The following is a 22064-nucleotide window of genomic DNA, read 5'->3' on the forward strand; positions in this document are numbered from 1 at the left end:
GAGCATGCAGCGGCCACCTCACTCAAGGTGTTTGCAGCAGAGGTGGTGGCACATGAGCTGGCACTGTGTCCCCTTTCGTTTCCTCCTGGGTTTCTTTGCAGGGGACAGGCATGGTACGTGCCGGCACTTGCAGCAAATGGCTGTGACCGAGGCTGGCAGCTCGCCTCCGCCGGCTCTGTGCCGCACTGCCAGCAGGTCAGCAGGTCCGGAGGTGGTTTGGGGAGGCCACGAACGGGGTGGCTGGGCGATCAGAAGAGCAGAGCTTCCTCCTTGGGTGCTGGCACCAACACCTCACCGGCACCCGTGCACCCTCGGCGGAGCTGGGAGGGAGCAGAGCATCTCACCCCAGCCTGCTGTCTGCATCCCAGTCCAGGGGAACATTGACTGGGAAATGCCACAGTTTCCCATGTGAATAATATCCCTTTCCTAGAACAACAGAGATCCTTGAAGCTATGGCGAGTCTCCAGGTTGAAGCTGGCCCTTCAGGTGCTGCATAAGCACCAGCACGGAGGAGTCTGGCTGGTTGCAGCAGGGTTTAGCCATATCAGGGGCTTTGCAAATGTCCCGGGTCAGCGTTGAGATGTCACCATCAGAAACAGCCCCATGGGCTGGGCTTGGGCTGTCCCCAGGCTGGGGCCTTGATGCTTTCTCGTGCAGCTGTCCCCCAGCCCAGAGCCAGGAGCAGTCTCTCCGCCGGCAGAAAAGGCAAGGACGGCTGAGAGCACCATGCACGGGCCAAATGGTGGGCATGGGCAGAGCAGGTCCAGGCGCCTTTCCTGGCCTCTGTCACCTGCAGAAGGGACAGGCTGGCAGCCGCAAGCCACCCAGTGCAGCGAGCGGTGGCTGGCAGGGGCAAGCCCCCTCCAGAAGAGGCTCTCAGCGATCCCTCCTGCCGTGGGCGGTGTGTGTCAACCTGTGCTAATGATTTTTTCAGCAGGCAAAATCTCTGCAGGGTTTTTTTGCTGTTGTGGTGTTTTGGTTTTTTGTGTTGGGTTTGGGTTTTTTTTTTTCAAGAGGGATTAAGCCAAATTAGTTTTTATCTGTTTCTGCAGTTTTCCGCTGGGATTCAGTGAAGCACCAGTGCCTGAGAACAGAAAAACGATAAACATCTAAACGCAGACACTCTGAGTACTGTTTTATCTCTGCCATTTGAAGTGATGACACCCTTCAACCAGATAAACAAAGCAACGAGGAGGGGCATGTTGTTAGATGGAGTGTGTAACGAACAGAATACTCCCTGCCACATTACAGACAATGGTAATGCACAATCATTCATTATAACTCAATTACAGTAATTAAAACTGGTGGGATGCAGAGGCAGAACAGACGAAGGGAGTAGTGCCAACAGAATTTACACTCCGTGTCATCAGCTAGCGATAACAACAGCTGATGGTGTCCCAGAGCCTCCTCCCGCCATCTGTTCCGAGAGCCGGCGACGAGAGATGGCATTAGGTGCCGCAGCAACTGAGCGGATGGCGGATGAAAAGGGGGTAGGAAAGGGCTCTTGGCCCTCCCCAGCACTGCGCCCGGCCCAGCCGCTGCCGTGGGTGCCACGCTGCGGGGAGGTGCTGCCCTTTGCACCCCGAAGGATGAGCCACCCCACCGAACCGGGCACAGAGCCCGGGAAAACGAAGGGAGAAGGGGGCACCCCGTTATCCCTGCTCCCCGTGGTGCAAACTGCACAGCAGCCTGCCTGGGAAGCCCAGCCTGCAGCCGCCTGCTTCGCTCCTGGGCTGGGCACAGCACGGCACGGCACGGCACAGCTCTGCTACGCCTGCAGCATTGCCTGGTGCTGCTGTTTAGGGACGAGAGACACAGCATGGGAAAAGCTGCTTGGCCAGGTTGGCTCCTCAGGGCAGGCATTCCCGGGGGGTCACCATCCCCCCTCTCTGCCTGCTCGGGGCGGGGGACACACGTGCACCCCACCGGCTGTGCAGGAGCCCCGAGGCAGCTCTGCCAAAGCCCTCAGTACAGAGGGTGTGTCGGGCGACTGGCACGGCGGCAGCATGAGTGGCCACCCTGCACCTCGATCAGTTCAGTTAGTTATTTCATGGCAAGCTAACAACCTCTGCCTCAGTGCGAGGACCTACACACTGTAATTTGATAATTATGGGTTACTCAAAGCGCAATTTGGGCTGACCGCCTCCCCAGAGAGCCAGGCTGGGAAGGGGGAGTGGTGCCCAGCCCCAGGCGACTGCTGGAGCGGTGGCCTGCACCCAACCGCCACACCCTCCCAGCGCAACCTCTGTCCTCTCCTGCCAGGGCTCCAGGAACGGCACCGCTGCGGGAAACCAGCCGGGAGCAACGTCAGGGTGCACCCAAAAGGGTGACGGCTATAGGGTGCACCCAAAAGGGTAACGACTCAGTTTTGATGCTCAGCAGCTGCTGGGATCAAGTATCTTGTGCACCTTCTTCGTGGGAGCCCTTCCTTGCAGGAGTGCGATGCTGCGGCACTCGCAGAAGGAAATCGCTAATGAAAAGTGAGTAATGCAACCCAAAAGGTGCCGTTTGCTGGGTACGCCGGGCCATGGCCCACCTGCAGCGTGGCGCAGCCTTGGGTTGGGTGAGCACCCACGCGGGTGAATCCTGGTGCCCCACTGCAAATCCCGCCCGATTTGCCAGCTGATGTGCGAGGTCTCTGCCTTCACGCCCTGGTGTGTCACAGCAGCATCGGCCGAGGCTGAACTAAAAGCATGTAAAAAAAGAAAAGCCCTTATGAATATATAATTAAAAAAATTAGTGTGGGGGGCTTGGAATACTTTAATTATAAAGTGCAGGCATTCGGCGCCTGGTGATAGCGTAAATGGGAATCGGAGAGACTGCGCACGGCTTTAACACCTCCTCCATCAGCACTTTCAGAAAGATTGTAGTCAAACCAAATTAATTGCAAAGGGCAACAGTTTGCTGGGAACTGTTGAAAGCAGAAGCCGCAGCGGATCAGGCGCCCGAAGGGGCAGTGCTGGGGGCTGCTGGGGGGAGCTGCTGGGCCCCACTGAACCCTTCCACTCCCCTGCGCCAGGCTCTCCAAAATCTTACAACAAAGGATTTCTTGCAATTTTTATCTTTTAATGGTCCCCTGTGTAAGCCCCTCATTCCATCCAGCTTAAAATCAGATTTAAATGCACTCATAACCATTTACCGCTGTACATTATCGGAAACCCAAGCAGTTAGAGTGCTGCTCCTGCTTTTTATTTCTCCCTCGCAGCAGGCTCTGTCATGTTCAATACATCACGGGGAAGCCCCCGTAGGACGGTACATATGTCCTAGTTCAAGGAAAGTGCTTTGTCTCTGTCAGGGGCACCCGGGCCAAGTGCAGGAATGCGGGTGCTCGCATCCCGTGGTTTTGGAGCCACCCCACCCCATCCCTAAGCCACAGCGAGCATCCCACCTGCAGCCACGGGCGCCCCGAGGGCTGGCACCCCGCCACAGCATCCCCCCAGGGTGCAGGGTCCCCTGCTCCCAGCTTTCTCTGCGCCCCCAAGTCCTCGCTGCAGGCTCGCAGCAGCAGAAACAAAGCAGCTGGGTGATGCCTTTGGGAAGAAAAAAGAAACGATGGGGTCCGGGGTGCCCGTGGGCTTGCTCACCCCGAGGGGGGATGCCCAAGGAGGAAGGAGCACATCCCTCAGCAGCACATCCCGGGCAGGAGGGCATGGCCAGGCCCACGGCAGCAGCGACCAGAACTGCGGGAAGGGGGAGAAGCCAAGGGTCGGGGGCTGCAGTCAGCTGCTCCCATCAGTCCTGCGCTCGGTTCTTCCTCTAGCCAACCTTCGCCATCATTCCCATGGGTAGGGGGGTCCCCGGGTGAGGGGTGTCCTGTGACCCCGGCCCCACCGCGCAGGAACAACGGCCCCTCGCCTTCTTTGCTTGCTTTTATTAACAACTCAGTGCAGGTTTTCAGAGATCAAATGGTTTATAGACACTTTGCTTTCATTTGAGCTTCATTACATTTACTTTTTATTCTTTTTTCCTTTTTTTTCTTTTTTTTCTCCTTTTTTTACAAAAAAAACAGTTGTAGTTATTAACAGCTGTACATATTCTGCTACATACTTTGGTGTAAAGTTGAGAAGTCTGACTCAGTAACCCTCGGCCAGCTCCGGTACATGCAGTTCCTTTGTTTTTTTCTTGGAGGAAAACGAAGCACCAACTTGCAAACCAGTGACCACGCAGGACGCAAGTTGGCAGTGGCCTTACTGCGGAGGGAGTTTGCCATGGGGGCAGTTCAAAGCCCCCCAGCCCTTTCCAACGCACCCCCCCATCAATGCAAAGAGGGGGGGAATGCTCCAAGCACCGTGGGGTTGGACGCTGCGCCCAGGTCTGGGGGTGCAGGGGGACGGGCAGAGCTGCCCCCACACAGATCCGTGCCAGCCACAGGGACCAAACACAAACCCCAAAACACACACACAGGGCATTGCTGAACCCCTCAGCAGGTGCCAGCACAGGTCCATTGGCGCCAGGGGCATTTTCAGAGTCATTTTTCTGAGCCAAACTGCCCTTAGAACCCCTTTCCCTAAATGCAGTTCTAAAGAGCTTGCTTTTGCCTTCGTTGGGTAATTAGTGCACAAGATCGATCCCATCTCCTCCCCAGCCGAGGCAGTACACAGTGAGCACTAACGAGCCGCACAGGGTGGACACCATTTGCCTGGGACATTCCCCTTATTTTTCTTTTAAACAGAAAAGGGCAAAAAATCTCAAAACCCTCTTATTTTGACAGGAAAAAACATTTCCCATGAAATCTCCTCCCAGCCCCATCTCTTCTCTCCCCGTCCCAGAGCGGCTGCTCGGAGGGATGCAATGACAACCATGCGTCCCAGAACAGCCGGGTACTGATCGCCTCCGCTTCATCCTCCTCTCCCCTGTCTGTACTATCCACGTATGTAAACCAGGCAGTTCTCACCTGAAACCTAAGCATTATTTTTTTGACCAGATTAAAATCGAAAATTAAAAAATAATCCATAAAAATGTAGTATAAAAATTCTCTTCCATATGCTACAATACAGGGTGAGCGCTTCTCTGCTACACAAATACTTTTATTTCCCATTATGTCTTTTTTTTTTTGTTTTACCCTTTAGTACAAAATGCTGAAACGCAGGCCTGTGCGGGGAGGGGGTTTGCTTCATCGGAACCTATATACCAGAAGACACAAGACCATATAGCCCACAGGACCCTACCAAAGCCAGCCCCTTCCCCCCACCACACACAAACCCTACTTGTTAGTAAACTTTGCTTTTAAAAAAACTGTATTTTAAAGGTTATCAATTCTAATTCTTTACTTTCATTTGAATACAAAACACATAAGTTGCTATTATCTTTCGTGGCTCCCTGAGCTGAATTTACTATGCTTTCTTTGAAATCACTCCTCATTGCTTCTGTCCGAAGACCAAGAAAGGCTTGCGCAGACAATCCCGCAGCGTGGGCTTCCCCTTTTCTTCAAACATACGAGCACAAAAAAATCCATATATAAAAAAAGGTGATTGTGTTGCTGATGTCCCGTCAGTAGCTGAGGATCCGACCGAGTCCCCCGCGGTCCCAGCAGCGTCCCACCATCACTAACACACCGAACAACGCACGGGTACGACAGTAGGAACAACTTTCACCAGTGGACATCTTTGCTCAGCCTGGTTACACGCTGCACGGCAAAGTCACGTCCCAACGGACGCTTCGCGGTGGGGGGGTAAGGAAAAAAAAAAATAATAAAATTGCCACCACCAAAACCATCAGTGGAATACAATTACAGCAGACGAAAAATACACAACTAGTGTACCGGGAGGGGTCCCCCACCCTTCCAATGCTATTTACTAGTCCGTTATTTACATTTTTCACAAGTCTTATGCAGGATGCACAAAAAAAAAAGTCACAATAAAAAATAAGTCCTTTATAGTGCCACCAAAGCGCAGACGGAAAGAACCAGAAAACCAAAAAAAAAAAAAAATTTTTTTTCAAAATAAAACCCAAAACCCTAAAACCAAACAAAAATTCGTTTAGGGCTTCAATGTGTGCCATATTTGCAGACCTCCAAATAAATCCGTGTGTATGGTACGCCGGGCCCTTGAGGCAGAGCCCTGCCGGAGCATGCCGGTCCATGGCCAAGCCCCGGGGGCCGCCCCGCGGCAGCCTCCCCGAGCCCCCGGCTGCTCCCCGCCGGCCGCCCAAGTCCTGCCACCGCCAGTGCTGGGAGTTGCCAGCCCTGCTATAAAATCCGTGGTTAGTAGATGACCTCGTAGACTGTGGCCTTCTTGTCACCAGAGCCCGTGACAATGTACTTGTCATCCGCTGAAATGTCACAACTTAAGACGGACGAGGATTCCTTGGACTGGAAAAAGGGGGGGGGGAAGAAAAAGCCATCAGTTTGGTTTCCCGACAAGGCTGCTGCAGCCGCATCTCACCAAGCGGCACCCATGCTGGTGGCATCGCCACATCCCGCATGCTGGGTAGTGATCCGGCCACCCCAAAAGGATTTCCCCCCCCCTTCGCAGGGCTGGCAGCCCCCCAGGATGATGCTGAGAGTGGGGTCCAAGCACTGCCCACCCGCGTGCCCTGCCCGAGAAGCAGCCTCCTACCTGGAAGATGCTCGCTCCGTAGGGCGTCCTCCAGGCGTTGAGCAGGTTGTCTTTTCCAGTACTCACAAACCATTTACCTGCGCCCGGGAAACACGGCGTCAGCAGCTGAAAGCTGCCGCTGCTGACCCCCCAACCCCATGGCTGGCAGCACCGAAGCCGTCGGCTAGACCCCGTGGCCAGCCTCTCCCTGCCCCCAGAGGCTTCTGGCTGTTTACCCTCAGAAATTGGAGATTTTGGAGAAATTGGAAAATCTGGAGATTTTCCAGAGATGCTCGCCCCAGCCCCTCTCCTGACGGGACTCATCCCAGCACTGCCCCGCGCTCGCACACAGGCAGGTGTTGGTTCACCTCCCGCAACGCGACGTGGCAATTTGCAACCACGACTGGGATCGTTTTACAGGGATAATCCCCAGTGGCACCATCCATGGGACAGATCCTGCTGGAAGCCTCTGTGCTCAGCCCTCTGCCACCGTGCCGTGCACTGTCCCTTCCTGCCGCGGTCCTCGTGCGCATCCCCAGCTGTCACCGAAGGAGCCGAGTTTAGGGCTGCTTACCGCAGTAGGCAAACTTGAGGGAGAGGACGCAGCTCTCGTGGAGGTGCAGCTGGTACTTGTCGGGTTTCGTGTGGTGCAGCACTTCCACGTTGCTGCTCTCCATGCCCACTGCGAGCCACTCGCCCGTCGGGCAGTACCCCAGCGAGAAGATCTGCAGGGGGGACAGCGGGGTGCTCAGGGAGGGGTTTGCACCCGCCAGCTCTTCCTGCAGCCCCCTGACCGAGCAGGCACCAGCCACCTCTGTGTCCCTGGCAATTCCCCATCGGGGAGAGAGGCCGATCGCCTGGGCGTGAGCCGAGCTGGGGGTGATCCCGTTGGTGATTTTAGTAACGTGATGGCAGCGAGGCCAGCCATTCATAAGAGAAACAGCCCGACAGGCAGGGAAGGACGCAGCCTGGTCTTCTTAAATCACCGAGTGGCCCCAGCCACTGAAACACGGGCACAGCAAAGCTGGGAGCCGGCGGATGGCATCTGCCCCTGCAGCACAGCCCCGGCTCTTGCCCTGGCCGAGGCACCCCAGCTGAAACACAGCCTCTTCCAGGGACAGCACTTCTGTCTTTGGACAGAAAATACCTTCCTGGCATTCTCCAGAAGAGCAAAACTAGGCACGGAAGGCAACAAGACTAAATAAGCTCTAAGCCACAGCTACTCGTGGGTTGGAAACTGCGGTGGCACGGCTTCTGGATGCCCAGCTCCATGATGGCGAGTGTTAATGCAGTGGAAAGTCCCGACCACCAGTGCCGTGGGGTCAGCAGCTGGGACGCAGCAGAGACCTCGGCCACGCTGCTGCCTTTCTGGACGCTGATCACGCAACTCCAGTTTCACCAGCCATATGGCATTGGTGGAGGCTGCTGGCCAGCCCTGAAGAGGTACAGCAGGATCCGGAGAGGCATGTGCATGTATTCAGGGGTTCGGAGCAGCTGCGCGAAACCTGCGAAGGATGCCAGGGCGGCTCCAGCCCCACAGAGACTGCTGCATTTGCCAAGAGGACACAAGGTCCCAGCTTTGCCCCTTTGGACAAGGGCTCCGGGAGGCTCTGCAGGAGGAGGCAGGTGCCTGAGCCCTGCAGCCATCCCACCTGCAGGGCACCCAGAGCCAGCCCGTAACACCCACGGGCATCCCTAAGCAAGCACTACTTTCTTAATGGCAACCTAGTCTTGCAGTGAATGAAAAAGCAATGAAAGAGGAGCCGAAACAAAAGCCAGGGAGCCCCGCAGCTCTTGCTGCCTTGAACACTCCTGTGTTACACCTAGAGTACTGGGACAGCCATGCACAGAGCTAACAGGGGCCCGTGCAGGCCACTTTCCCAGCAGGAAGAGCCCCCTCCCACGCACAAACCAGCTGCCGAGCGGGCTGCCCCGGTTTCCATGGAGGGATAAACCCCTGTATGGGGTCTCCACAAGGAGCTGCACAACGAGGCCAGGATGTTCCCCCTCCCAGGGCCAAGGGCACCCCATGCTTACCTGGGAAGTAAAGTCATGCTGCTGGAGCTGCCTCCCTTCCCGCAGGTCCCAGGAGCGCACTGTGTTGTCCAGACCCCCCGTCCACAACTTTGTACCATCGTGCGAGATATCTATGCAGCTGGCACCATCTGTGTGGCCTTGGAATTGCCTTTAAACAACAAAAAATAATGCAAACCTTCAAGGGGAACACTAGCAAAAAGCACGTAGGGAGCTGGTGCTCAGGCTGCATTTATGAGGCTTCCCTGCACCAAGCACACCTGGAAATCTATCCAGGGAGCATCCTTTACCAAGGCACACCAGCCTGGCCAAGCCTGCTGGGCTCACTTACAGACAAAGCATCACGAGATGGCGTTCTTGTTGCTATCCCCAAGGCACTCACGCCAAAACATGGCCAGAAAGACCCCGATTATGGAGAAGAGCAACCCCCGGTGCTCCCAGCCCTCCTGCCGCAGCCGGGTGCCGAGGCTGGCTCACCTGACGAGCGTCTGGTTGTGCAGGTCCCAGACGGCGATGTTGCCGTCGCTGCAGCAGGAGAAGCAGACTTTGGCGTCGGGGCTGATGGCCAGGGCGTAGCAGGCGGGAGCGGAGGAGGTCAGCTCGGCCTTGATGCGGGGTGTGGGGGAAGCCAGATCCCAGATGGTGAGCGTGCTCGCCTCGCCTCCCACGATCAGCGTGCGGCCATCAGGAAGGAGTTTGCAGGAGCGGATGTAGTTATCTCTGTTCTGGAGGAGAAAGAGATGTTAGCAGGAGGACAATGAATGATTGCCTTAAGAGGCAGGGGAAAGCAGGAGGGGACACATGCTTGGGGACCAGGAGCAATCCGCTACGGCTTGCTCGCTTGCACGTGCATCAGGGATGCTCCAGCTCCCACGCGAGGCAGCACTGCCCCGAGTCCCCTTACCAGGCAGTCCAGCTGGGAGATGGGGCTCTTGCTGCCCGGCTGGCTGATGTCCCAGATCTTCACACACCCCTTGCCCCCTGTGTAGACGTGCCTGGTGGGGTTGCTGATGGTGACGGCGCACACCACCTCCCCGTGGCTCAGTGTGTTGATCTGCCGGGCGTGCCGTGGGATGCCGGGACCCGCCAGGGCATCGTGGGGAAAGGGGACCGGCTGCATCTGCCCATCAGCACTCACGTGGAAGGAATAGGCTCTGCAGGGGAGGGCAAATGGAGGGGTCAGCCCCGGAGACAGAGGTTTGCTGCAAACCCAGGGTAAGGGAGGGGGCGTTGGGTGGCATTGCAACCCAGCTGCCAGGTTGTGCCTTGCTGGGGGCCGGAGGCCACCACTGCTCTCCAAGGTCTTGGCCGGACCCAGCCCTGGGTGAAGCCCCATGCTCATCTCCCTCCCAGGCACACTCATCCCCACCCAGTGCACAGGAAGACCAAGAGGGGCTTACGGTTTCCCTCCGGGGATGGACGCCAGGCTCGACGGCAAGCCAGGGGCTCTCATGGGTGGGTGCGGGTCGAAACCAACCTGCCAAGAGACAGACACACGGGTAAGGCCAGGCATGAGCTGGGCACACGAGAAAACAGCTTCCCATCCACAAGCCTGGGCAGGCGTGGAGACACTCGGCAGCTCCCTCTTTTTCCTTGCTGTTAAATAGCTAATTGTTATTTTTTCCCCTGGCAGAAAGGGGAAGGACTGGGGAATTAGCCAAAGGTTTCCGGTCTGCAGGGACCGGCATGGGACATGCTCACCCTCCCCATGCTGTTCCCAGGCCCCCAGGGACAGGAGCAGCCAAGCCGTGCCCAGCACCCTGGCTGCAGAAACCCCCATCTCTGCATTAATAGCAACGTTTTGCTTCTTGTTTTGCCTGTATTTTGCCTTAAAGCATACGACTGAGTGTTTAGCAAGAGTAAGGGGACTTACTGCACAGCGGGTACTTCCCATGCATAGAGGGAAGAATAAATCCCAGTGTAGCGGCACATGCGCATCACCCCATGGGGAGGCATGTCCATGCCCAGCACCCTTTGATGGTGGCTGATTCAAAATGCAGCCAGTGAGGAGCCCCAGTTTCACAGCTGACACAGGGAAGCCCCCCCCTGCCCCCCCCCCCCCCCGAACCCTCCCCACACCCACCACCCCACCGGGAGCGAGAAAAGGAGCTAAAAGTGCTACGTACAGCTCCAAAGCTCACCATTGGCGACCGGCCATAGGCAGCGGCGGCGGCGGCAGCGGCGCTCATCTGCGGGGGGATGTTGTGGAGCCCTGCGTAGGCGCCGGGGCTGGTGAGCGAGCCATTCATCTCATGGTGCCCCATCATGGCGAAGGGAGCTGCGTAGGAGCCCGCGATGGAGATGGGTGTCCGCAGGGCCGAGGCTGCGGGAGGGTTGGGGACACGGTCAGGGGACGGAGCCTGCCAGCATCCAGCCCCGCTCGCCCCAGAGGAGGAAATGCAATGGCTGGACGTCCCTCCTCGCCCCACCTCCGGCATGAGGACCACCGGAGCTGCTGGCATCCCTGTCCTGAGCTGCATTAGGTCCCCAAAAAGCCTGACCCCCCCGCAAGCTGCTGTGCCCCCAGTGGAGGGCACGGGCTGAAGCCATGCTGGGGACAGCAGCAGAGTGGGGGCACCAGGGGACCACGGGGCACCCAGGGCAGCAGTACTCACCCAGGGGGTCCATGCCGGTCGGCTTGCCGGGCATCGGCCGCAGCCCCGGGGTGCTGCTCGTCCCCGGGGTCGGAGCGTCATTCCTTGGCGTCGGAGTGTTTGACTTGAGCCCGGGCGTCGACGATTTGTCATTCTGGGTAGAGAAGGGATGAAAAAAAGAAAGGATAAGGTTCAATCACCGGCATCTGCAGCCCCTGCTCGGCAAGCCCCCAGACCCAGAAAGCATCCACAGCTGGCGGGGCCCGACCCCCCTGGCAGAACAAAGGACGTACATGGCCCAGGTCTTTAGTCTTGGAGGAGGGAGTGCTGCTGGAGGAGGCAACCGAGGCAGGGCTGTTTGGCGCATCCCCCTTCTTCAGCCCACGGGCTTTGTCTATGCCGTTCTCCGGGGGGGAGTGAGCTGGGCTGACCCGGGGGGTGGCGGGGTCCTGCGAGACAGGAGAAAGCATTGGCACCCCCAGCAGCAGAGAGGGCTCCCTCCGGCTCCCCTTTCATGCAGGAATTGGGCCGGTGCCGGGGGGCCCCTAAGGCATCACCCCTCAGCCCCCAAACCCCCACCGTGCCGCGGGGAGAGGAGCAGACCTGCCGAAATGCCCCCATGGCTCACCTCGTTGGAGACATCAACCACCAGGTCATCGCTCTTGTCACCATCGCTGTCCTGAAACACAAAGTGAGTTACACCCCGCTGAGCTGCCAAACCCTGGGGCGGGGGGCAACCCCCCAGGGAGCCGAACCCCTCCAGCAGGAGGACACAGGTCACCCACACCACATTTGGAAAGTTTTACCCAAACCCCGCTTTCTTCCACCCAAAGTCCTGCCCAAACACATGCCGCATGCCCCATGCCTTGTGCCACCACGTCCCCCAGCGGCTCTCAGCACCCCTTGGCCGCCAGACCCAGCTGCGGACTGTCCCTGCCACTCACATATCGGCTCATGCTGTCCTTCTCCTCTGCTTTCCTCTTCTTGGAGTCGATGCTGTAGTCTGTGGAGCTCCGGTGCTTCTCGCTGGCTCTCAGGCTTTCCGAGGGCGAAACAGAATTATTCTGCAATAACAAACAGAACTTTCAAGCTGGAAACAGAAGGAAACAGGGCTTCATGATCAGCAGCTTAGAAGGTGCTGCAAACAGCCCTCCAGCCAGCACCGAGCCCGAAACCCAGCCCTGCCCTAGACTGTGAAACCCCAACAGTGGGGTGAGACCCCCGGCCCCACCATGCTAGGGAGCCGGGGACGGGGTCCAGCCTGGGCTGGAGGATGGCCGCCACCACACTGAGCATCGCTTCGAGCCCCGGGGATGCTGCCAGGGCAGCCCCGTGCGGCTTCTCCATTCCAGCAAGGCTGCTTGTGGGCACCCGAGCCTATTCACTGCAAAAAGCACAGCAGAAAAAAAGGGAGGAGCTGGTTGTTGTTTAAAAAGGCAAACCCCGGGAGGAAGCGGTGTGCAATTACAGCAGCTCCCAGCAGCCGCTGGGATCCACCGGCAGGTACTGGGCAATGCAGAGAGGGGAAAAGCTGCGCTCCCCTAAACCAGCCCCATCATCCCCTGTCCCCCACAGGGAGCACCAGAGCTCTGCCCCGGCCCTGGGCAGGGGAAGGGCTTTGCACAAGGGCTGGCACCCACGAGAGCCCGTGAGTGCTTCCTCCAGTATCAGCAGAGCCGGGGCCTCATCCCCGGTGTTCATTAGGGGAGCAAAGGAACTGCTTCATCCCACCCCTGGCTAAGCCGCACCAGCAGCCGAGCTCTGCTGAGCCAAAGGGCACCCAAAAAACATTTGGAAAAATCCACGTCACCGGGAGCGGCGGAGCTGAGTGCCCCACGGTGCAGTTCTGCTCGGGGGGGGCTTTCTGTGCCCGCTTCAAGCAGCAAAGCCCAGGAGATGCTGGCATTCCCAGGAAAGCCCCTCGCATGCCGGGATTGGGCCGGGAGCAAAAATGGCAGCACAAAACCACCTCGAGAGCGCCAGAGAAAGCCCAGCCCTGCATCGCCCTGTGGCATGGCCCCGGCCCCGCGCAGATGCCCTTCAATTAGTTTCTCGGAGCAGCAAGAGAAATTACCATCATTTTGTGTCTTGTAGCAGAGCCTGCCACCCCTGCTAAGCAGAAATGTTCCTAAGCTCCTCTGCCTGCCTTTCTTTCCCGGCTGAAAGGGAGAACTAAAGCAGTTCATGTTTCTCCTCGGTACCCAATAAGCAGCTTTGGATAACACCGGGGTCTTTCTTCTCAGGCAGTCATGCTGAAAAACCTCGCAGCTACCAGAGAATCATGTCAAGCATTTAGAGGCATCGATCCATTCAGCCCGCCACTGGCCCGCCGCCAAGAAACTAAATATTTTTTATTGCGCAGGCAAGGCTAGGAAAATATGAATGACTAACTCTGATTATTGTGCACATTAAACCTCCACGGGGAATACCCCATATTTTATTTTATAGATCGGGAACCTTCCCATCTCTGACGGCCCCCTCCCCACCGAAGGAGCAGGTTAATGATGCCCAATTCCCCTCTCCCCCCTTAAATAGCACTTTTCTTCCCATCCGCCCCCGGCTCTCAAAAGGCCCATTTGTGGGCTCGGGGATGGCAGGAAATCGCTGCAAAGCCGCGGCTCAGCCGGGCTTTGTCCTGCCAGCTTTTCCCCGAGACAGCGGCATTGTGCGCCCCAAGGGCGGGGGGCGCGGGCTCAGCCTCCCCCCATGGGGAGGGCAGCCCCCCACCAGGCTCCTACCAGCTTCTGCCCACCGAAAAATATATTCACCGCCCCCTCCATCCACGCTCAGGCACTGCACCCAGCCAAAACAAGAACCAAACCGCTGCTACTAACACCGAGATGTCGGGGAAACAAATAAAAAGCAGCCGTGCTGGAGGTGACGGTTGCCCTCCACCACGGTTATTTAGCTGGTTAGTTAACTGCTTGACCTTCCAAGTCCTACTTAACACAGCGTAATAGCCAAACCCATCCCGACAGATTAGATGACCCAAGATAATAGAAGAGTGATCAGGAATAAAATAGCTTTCCTAATCGCCGAAGGAGTTTTAGCTGCGCAGACTTGACTGTGCTCATTCACAGGGCTTAGTCAATTGAAACCGAATCTTGAAGCTCTGCAGCAATCAAAAAGATTTAAACCAAATCTCATAACTGGCCCGGAGGAGGCGGCTCCGCTCGCTCTGGCACAGCCAACAGCCCAGCAGCTCTTCCAGCCAGGGTGGGGGGTTTTTTCTTGCCTTTTTTTTTTTTTATTAAATAGGACCTGTGCAAAAGACACCCCTGGAGCTCACACCCACAAGCCTGTTTTTTAAAACAACAGATAGAACAAAAACATGCAGCCACCAGAAGCTGAGAAAAAAGGAGGTTAATAGAACTTACTGCACTTGAGTCTCGCTCTTTTAGAAGACGACGGTGTCAGAGACGAGGTCACAGCCAAAATAAAGAGAAGACAGAAAAATAAAGCAAGTTAGAATAAGTCTTAAAATAGAAAAAAAAAAAAATCCCGAAGCTCCTCATTGCACGGCCTCCTGCCTTAACTCAAAACCTATCTGGGCTCTCTTCAGCTTTGCTTTAAAATTCATATCCCTTGTCCATCCAGCTCCCGCTGCCTCCTCCCCCTTTCTTTTTGATAGTGTGATTTATTTGGCAAAATACACAGAGGAAAGGGGAAATGCCCTGAAATGCAAGAGGAACAGCATCAGCCTAACGCTCTTGTACCCAAAGTCACAAACCCAGGAGAAGGTCCCGACCGCCCATCTCCACAGCCACATCAGTGGGATGTGGTTTAGCCATTAACTTGTACACAAACAGCCCTGTTTTCCCTGGGATCTCCTGGTAATTTGAATCCATGGAGAAAAATAAATGTAATTGGATAATTGCTACCAATAGTTTTTTCTCACTGGCTTTCACAGGGAGGAAGAACACCCCAAATCCACCAGCAGAAGAGCCCAACAGCTTCGTGAGGCTGTTGGATAACTGCCCTGCAAATGGGTGTATTATGGGGAAGATCTCAGATCTTCATGCGTTAATGGGCAGGGGGATTTGTGAGGAAAATCTTCAATGCTGCTGGTTTCCAACCAAACTCATGCATCATTTTTTCTTCTAAAAAGACTGTCATATCACTGATAACAAGAAAAAATGAGTTTGCTGGTGAATACTGCTGGTTTCCAGACCATCGAAAGTCTCTGACAGTGAGAGGAGGAGGAGGAAGGCTGCTTCACCATCAAGGCATGGCTGAATGGGGACGCAGGATTTGCAGCAGGACTCCATCAAAGCCTGTGAGGACTCAAACCTGCGTGCGAACTCAGGGGGCACACGAGCAAATCAACCTGACAGAGGTCAATCTGCCAGTGTAATTTCCTGAGGCAATCTGCATTCCCTGCCCTAAATGAGCAAAGAATCATAGAATCATAGAATCATAGAATCATTGAGGTTGGAAGAGACCTCTAAGATCATCGAGTCCAACCGTCAACCCAACACCACCAGGCCCACTAAACCATGTCCCTAAGCGCCTCATCTACACGTCTTTTAAATACCTCCAGGGATGGGGACTCCACCACTTCCCTGGGCAGCCTGTTCCAATGTTTCACCACTCTTTCAGTAAAGAAATTTTTCCTTACATCCAATCTAAACCTCCCCTGCCGCAACTTGAGGCCATTTCCTCTCGTCCTATCGCTTGTTACTTCGGAGAAAAGACCAACACCCACCTCGCTACAACTTCCTTTCAGGGAGTTGTAGAGAGCAATGAGGTCTCCCCTCAGCCTCCTTTTCTCCAGGCTGAACAGTCCCAGTTCCCTCAGCCGCTCCTCATAAGACTTGTGCTCCAGACCCCTCACCAGCCTTGTTGCCCTTCTCTGGACACGCTCCAGCACCTCAACGTCCTTCTTGTAGTGAGGGGCCCAAAACTGAACACAGTATTCGAGGTGCGGCCTCACCAGGGCCGAGTACAGGGGCACGATCACTTCCCTACTCCTACTGGCCACACTATTTCTGATACAGGCCAGGATGCCATTGGCCTTCTTGGCCGCCTGGGCACACTGCCGGCTCATGTTCAGCCGGCTGTCGACCAGCACCCCCAGTGTGCAGTCAGGAGGCAGGTCCCCTCCTCCCCTGCCACCTCAAAAACCCCACCATCCCTGAGCTGCTCCCAAGGATCTTCTTGACCTCAGCAAACAAGAAAAGCAGGGAAAGTTTTGGGATCGCCTGGAAACTGCCACTGGGAATCGCTGCAACAGCAGCGGCATCTCCTTTGGCTGCCCAGGCTGAGCTAAGGGGCTCAAGCATCATTTAGGGAAAGCTGCATCCCTAAAAGCAGAAGCCCATCCCCTGAAGCCCATTCCCTCAGGGGATGGGGCGGTGGGAGCAGAGCCATGCCTGAACCAGGGCATTTCTAGCACCACGGGATGCAGCGATGAGCAGTGCCCAGGGACTGCATCGACCCAGCCCCTCGCTCTCACCTCTGTGGTCCAAGTCGTGATGGTTTTTCTCATCCTTGACGGCGAGGTGTGCCTGGCTCCCCAGGGCACCGAGAGCCAGCAGCCCCGAGCTGCTGCCGGTGACCGGCGGGATGCCCGGTGGCTGGAGGCCCGAGGGGTGCGGCGGCAGCTGGACCGGGGGCCCGTGGGCGGCGTGGGAGAGGTGCTGGGCCTGGAGCTGCTGCTGCTGCAATGAAACCACCAGTGAGCTGGGGAGGGGGCAGCGGGACCGGGGGGGCAGGATTTCGAGGTATCGAGCGGTGGCGTGGTGGCAGGAGCAGTGCCGGGAAGCGGCATGCCCGACATCACGCTGGGAGGGCAGCGAGGTGATGCCCCAGGGAGCTGCCCAACTCGGCTGCCTGGAAGGAGAAGCCCCGTTAGCAGAAGGGACAGAGGGTGCTCCATGCATGGCCCCGAGGCTGATCCCCACCGCAGCCGCCCACAACATGGCCGGGTGGCGTGAGTGCATGCACGGCACACACACCCCAGGCCAGACTACGGGAGTCGTCTTTAATTCAAGGCAATTCACATCACTGCTGCAGACTTGGCTGGTTTTGCTTTTCAGTAGATATTAAGCCCTGCCTCCCTGCCGCTCCTGTCCCCCTCCGATGGCAGCTGGACATCCCCTGCATTGGGGCTGGCCGAACCATGGGTGCCCCCTCTCCCCAAGCCGCGGGGCCGGGCATCACCACCCGCAGCCCCCAGCACACACGCAGGTGGCCGCAGCCTGGCTGGGACGATGCACGGCCCCCCCGGCTGCTCCCTGCCTCCGCGGGGCTTTGGGGAGCCGTGAGCTCCAGCCGTCCCAGAATGCACGCATCCAGCCACGGGAATTACCTGCTCGTTTTTAGCTGGAAAAAGCTGAACTACAGCTTTGGGAGAGAAAGGGAAAACCAAACGCATCCCCTGCATTTCTTTTTCAAATACAAACTTGAAGAAAACAAGCTGAAATCCAAGTTGCTATCGGTCAACTGTCTGTCCTCGGTGGTGTCACTTCCAAGAGCCCCAGGCCACCACTCCTGCGGCTCCTCCACCCCAAAGACAGCAGCGGTCCAGCCAGGAGGGTCTCAGAGCTGGCGCTCATGTTTCCGACCCTCCTGCCTGCACCCACAGCCACCTTGAGCAGCACCCAGTTAGCTGCCGGTGAAAGTTGCATTTGGGCAACTGACCTCCAGTGGTAATCACGGGCTGGGGGGGCACACCTGAGCTGCAGCAGAGCCCGGGTCCCCGTGAACCAGCTTGGATCAAGTTTTCTCCCTCCCTGGTGCCACCAAGCACGGCAGAGCCCGGTCACCAGACCGGGCAAGCTTTCTAGCAAGCCAGGGTGCATGCAAAGGATCCCGCGGCACGGTGAGCAGATGCACTACCAACCCACACCCCCGCACAGGGGGCCCTGAGGGGCGCAGACAGAAAGCAGGCGAGGTTCCTGCAAGGTTCAAAGGGGCTCAGTCCCAGCCCTGCACTGCAACAGCCAGGGAGCAAGGGGCTCTTGCCATGCCATCGCAGCACGGCTCAGCTCAAACCACAGCAGGAATACACCAAAAATACCTCCCAGGTACAGGGGACCCTACATTTCCACCACTTCCATCAAAGAAATTTGCAGCACATCTTCCCCAGCACTGCAAGGAGACACACCCAGGTGCCCCCAAACCGACTCCTGCTCTGCAGCACTGAGGTGACCCCAGCACAGCCCGACAGGGATACTGGGGGGAGCGACACCCCAGTACAGCCCAACAGGGCAGCACTAGTCACTGAGACACAGCCCACAGCTCACAAAACATACTGGGAAAGCAGAAGCAGGTTTAACCTGAGAGGTCCTGCACTCAGGTTTGCACAGGGCACAGCTCGATCCCATTGTGCACGGGAGGTGCACTTAAAATGTTTTCCTCCTGCCATCAAGCAAGGCTGGTGCCCTTCAGCCTGCAGCCCCCCACATGCCCGCAGTGCAGCAAGCAGCTCTGCTGCAAGGCCGTGCACACAGACCCACAGCCCCAGCGAGGCCGAGGGCAGGGGCACCCCACGCACCCCTCAGTGCACCCTGCAAATGCCCCACCAGCCCCCGCAGCCCGGCTGTGGGAACCAGGATGCAGCTTTTCGGAAAAACCCCCGCACTGAGGCCATGTCTTCAGGGGAAGCACCAGTTCCACCCACCTCCCGAGTAAAGGACCTATTTTAGGGGGTAGCAGGAAGGGGTGACTTGCTGTCACATGCTGATGGGCACAGGGGGACCGAGCAGCCTCTTGCTGCCCAGGGCAGAGCTGCGTGCAGGGTAAGCGGGTGGGCGACCTACACCTGCCAGGCTCTGGTTTCTACAACTTGTGCAAGGGGAGAGGGAAATCCCCACGCAGGATGCAACCCGGAGTCAGATCTGAAAAGCAGTAGCTGCAGTTTCAGGCAGAGGAGATGCATTATCTTAAAACATAGCTTCTTCCGGGCAGCGCAGAGGTCTCAGCTGTGGCAGAAGCCAAATCGAGAAGGCAATTAGGCCTCTGCAGTGCTGTTATAGGAAAAGCATAAATCATTGTGTCCTCAAAAGCAGGAACTTTTGGCTTCTGCTGGGCTGTTCCATCCACAGGGCAGAGAGGGAGGAGCATCCTCAGGACCTCCATTTGAGGTGGTGTCCTCAAACCAGTGCATGCAAGGCAGCAGTGCAAGGAGACCTTGCTGGCAGGGCGAGGGGAGCACCACAGCTCACGGGGGTGGTCCCCAGCCCCAGGGGCTCTGCAGATGGTGCCAGCACTGTGCCGGTGTGTCCCTCGAGAGCATGGAGCACAGTCCCTGCCTCCTTGCCATGCACATGTACCGAGATCAATCCCTCCGACACCAAAGCAAGAGGAACAGAGCCTCAGCTCTTGCTGAAATCAATGAGGCTCTTTACAGTCCCAGTCTCACATGATTTCCACCCATTTAAGTGAGAGTCAGGGCTGGCCATTGTATCACAGCATCACTCTGGAGAACAGCCCCCAGTGGTTTTCCAGCACAGTACACTCCTCTCCCGCAAGCTTTCCAGCAGTGTCCATCCCCGTGGGGCTGGGATGCACAGAGATCTGATGCTTTATCCTCGGCAATCTCCAACTTCCATGGTGGGCAGAAATACCAGCCCTGCATAACGTTCCTCCCAGGAGCTTTCTACCCTGGGATGACAACCCCCCACAGCAGCAGGAGCCCCAGAGAAGGGGCATGGTCTCATGGGCACCCTGGGTCCATGCAGCAACACTCCAGCCCCATGATGTCGATGGGGGTCACAGCCTTGGCACGGCCCCAGGAGACAACGTAGCTCCACCAAGAGCAAATGCAGCAGCACCCAGTTGGGGCAGAGCAGGGAAGTCAGGAAGAATCACCACCCTGAGCCTCACCCTCCAGCGGAGCACAAAACTGCTGGTTTCTTCTTTTTTTTTTTTTTTAAGCTGCCAGCAAATACATCCATCCAACAGCTCGGTGAGCTGTGTGGGACTGGCCCCGCGGGGTCAGAGCCACCCTGCAGCAGCCCTGCTCCAGCACAGGGGAGTGGAAATGAATGTCAAGACAGAACATTCCACTGTGGCCTGAGATCATGTTTAAAGGTGTTTTTCTTCCCTTTGACAGGCAGGAACTGGTGAGCAGAATCCATTTGGAAAGTCTCTTCACTGGGAAGCTCTGGTTTGAAGCCTCGTCCCTCCGTCCAGCGTCGGGGCTGGGCTGCCCACAGCTCCATGGGGTAGCGAAGATCACATCTCAGGGCTGCAGACCTCCATCTCGGCACCGCTGGAAGGAGCCGTGCCCCAGCTGGGTCACTCCCGTGGCAAGGAGAAGATGATGAGCCGACAAGCCCAGCACACATCCCTGCTGTGGGCGAGGGTGCCCGCATGGGTGCTGGAGGATCCCCAGGCTCTGCTCGCAGCTCCCCGCGGCCGCCTCTGCCATCCTTCCCGGCTGCATCGCTCTGCCATGTTTGTGCGTGTTGGCCCAGGGAGTGGTCAATGCACATCCCTCCTGCATGGTGCTTGGGAATCATGTCCTGGAGACTCCACGGAGGGGGATAAAACCCACCTGGGACTCCATGGTGCAGGGGGATGCAGCCAGAGCTCAGCAATGCTGCTCGCTTGGTGTCTTCTATGCTGAAAAGTCCACCTTCCCTTCCCTTCCCTCCCCTGCCCCTTATTCTCTTCTTATTCTCTTCCCTGAAAAAGGTTGTTTTTAAAAAACACATCATGTGGAGGCTTGTTGCAAACAACCTATGGGAGGGCAGGCTGCAGGAGCTCTTCGGCCACCTTCACCACCCAAAAAACACCCCTGCACCTGCAGCCAGCCACCGTGGGTGGGTGCCCCACACCTCAGCCAGTGGCAGGGACAAGACGGGGTGCTCACCTCTCAGCAGGATCAGGGTCCTGCCCAACAAAGCCGTGCACACAGTGCAGTTCGTGTGAGGACTTGGGGCAGCCTTCCAGGGCCAGGGACCCTCCTGACACCTCCCCAATGTACCCAAGTTGAAGGGCAAGCTCAGACCCGCTCAGGATGCTGCACTGGGGCTTCTCATCTGCTGGCAGAACCCCAAACCGAACTGATGTCCCTGCAGAGCCCAGGACATCAGCCTGCAGCAAGGGGCTGCAGACAAAGGTGCTGCAAATCCAGCCTCGGGTGACAGCAGGGACACATCAGCATCACCCAGCCCCCAGGTCTGGGCCAGGCGAGAGGAGCTGGTTGGAGATGCACAGACACAGAGATGTTTTCCTTCTGGGGTCCCTCAGCATGTGCCAGACAAATATGGTTAAGATATGAAGAAGGTTACAATTTATGAGAAAGGCTGGCAAGGAATATCTTGTATGTAGAGTGTTTTTAATTGGATTATGTACATCATGCTTCATGCCTTTGTTAACCGATTTAATGGTTCACCACTTAAGTTCACCACTTGCGTTAAATTTAGTAAAGTAGTCTAATCATTTCCAGAGTTATAACCAAATCAAGGGCTCAATTTCACAGAAGCCTGAAGCAGAGGAACTGTGAGACAATGGCCTAGATGCATAAAATTAACAGTTCTTGACCTCAAAAAGGGCAAAAAAAAAAAAAAAAAAAGGTTTTCATGATTTGGTGTGGTTTTTTGTGTGTGTCGATTTTGTTTGCAGCACCTGCACCCAAGATGCTGGTGCAGTTTATAAATAGTGCCGCCTTCTCTTGCTGCAAGGCATGACAGGGGACAGCAGAGCCACCCGTCCCCCCTGCATCAGTGGCCCGGCCCCGTGGGACATGGGGTACGGGCCCACGCATGCCCCAGCGCACCACCCTCTTCCACTCGAGAAGAACACACACACACAAGCGATCTGCCCCACATGAGCAGCCCTACAATAACAAACCCCTGCACACACCAAAGGGGAGAAATTCTGTTTGCTGGAAAAAAACCCCAAACCCCTCTCAGTTTCACGTCTCGGGGGGCACCAGAGCAGGTGCAGC

At 56.7% G+C, this 22064-nt stretch overlaps 1 protein-coding gene across 7 annotated transcripts in view; it reads right to left on the reverse strand.

The window, feature by feature from the left end:
• Positions 1 to 5249: 5249 nt before the first annotated feature.
• TLE3 (TLE family member 3, transcriptional corepressor) overlaps positions 5250 to 22064 on the reverse strand; it is a 29716-nt gene continuing 12901 nt past the window's right edge. For 2 of the 7 annotated variants that reach the window (XM_076348146.1, XM_076348142.1), the window contains exons 8-21: positions 16620 to 16821; positions 14542 to 14558; positions 12109 to 12228; positions 11793 to 11843; positions 11458 to 11613; positions 11186 to 11318; positions 10697 to 10893; positions 9971 to 10047; positions 9475 to 9724; positions 9048 to 9295; positions 8574 to 8721; positions 7111 to 7261; positions 6558 to 6634; positions 5250 to 6310 (exon numbers count right to left, since the gene is read on the reverse strand). In XM_076348146.1, the coding sequence (XP_076204261.1) occupies positions 6203 to 6310; positions 6558 to 6634; positions 7111 to 7261; positions 8574 to 8721; positions 9048 to 9295; positions 9475 to 9724; positions 9971 to 10047; positions 10697 to 10893; positions 11186 to 11318; positions 11458 to 11613; positions 11793 to 11843; positions 12109 to 12228; positions 14542 to 14558; positions 16620 to 16821 (1935 nt within the window). In that variant the 3' untranslated portion in view covers positions 5250 to 6202. Of the gene's footprint in view, positions 6311 to 6557; positions 6635 to 7110; positions 7262 to 8573; positions 8722 to 9047; positions 9296 to 9474; positions 9725 to 9970; positions 10048 to 10696; positions 10894 to 11185; positions 11319 to 11457; positions 11614 to 11792; positions 11844 to 12108; positions 12229 to 14541; positions 14559 to 16619; positions 16825 to 22064 lie in introns of all 7 variants that reach the window. The other 5 variants (XM_076348147.1, XM_076348143.1, XM_076348144.1 and 2 more) reach the window with 3 other exon arrangements.

This window comes from Aptenodytes patagonicus, chromosome 10 (genome assembly GCF_965638725.1).
Source record: "Aptenodytes patagonicus chromosome 10, bAptPat1.pri.cur, whole genome shotgun sequence".
Classification (NCBI taxonomy): Eukaryota; Metazoa; Chordata; class Aves; order Sphenisciformes; family Spheniscidae; genus Aptenodytes; species Aptenodytes patagonicus.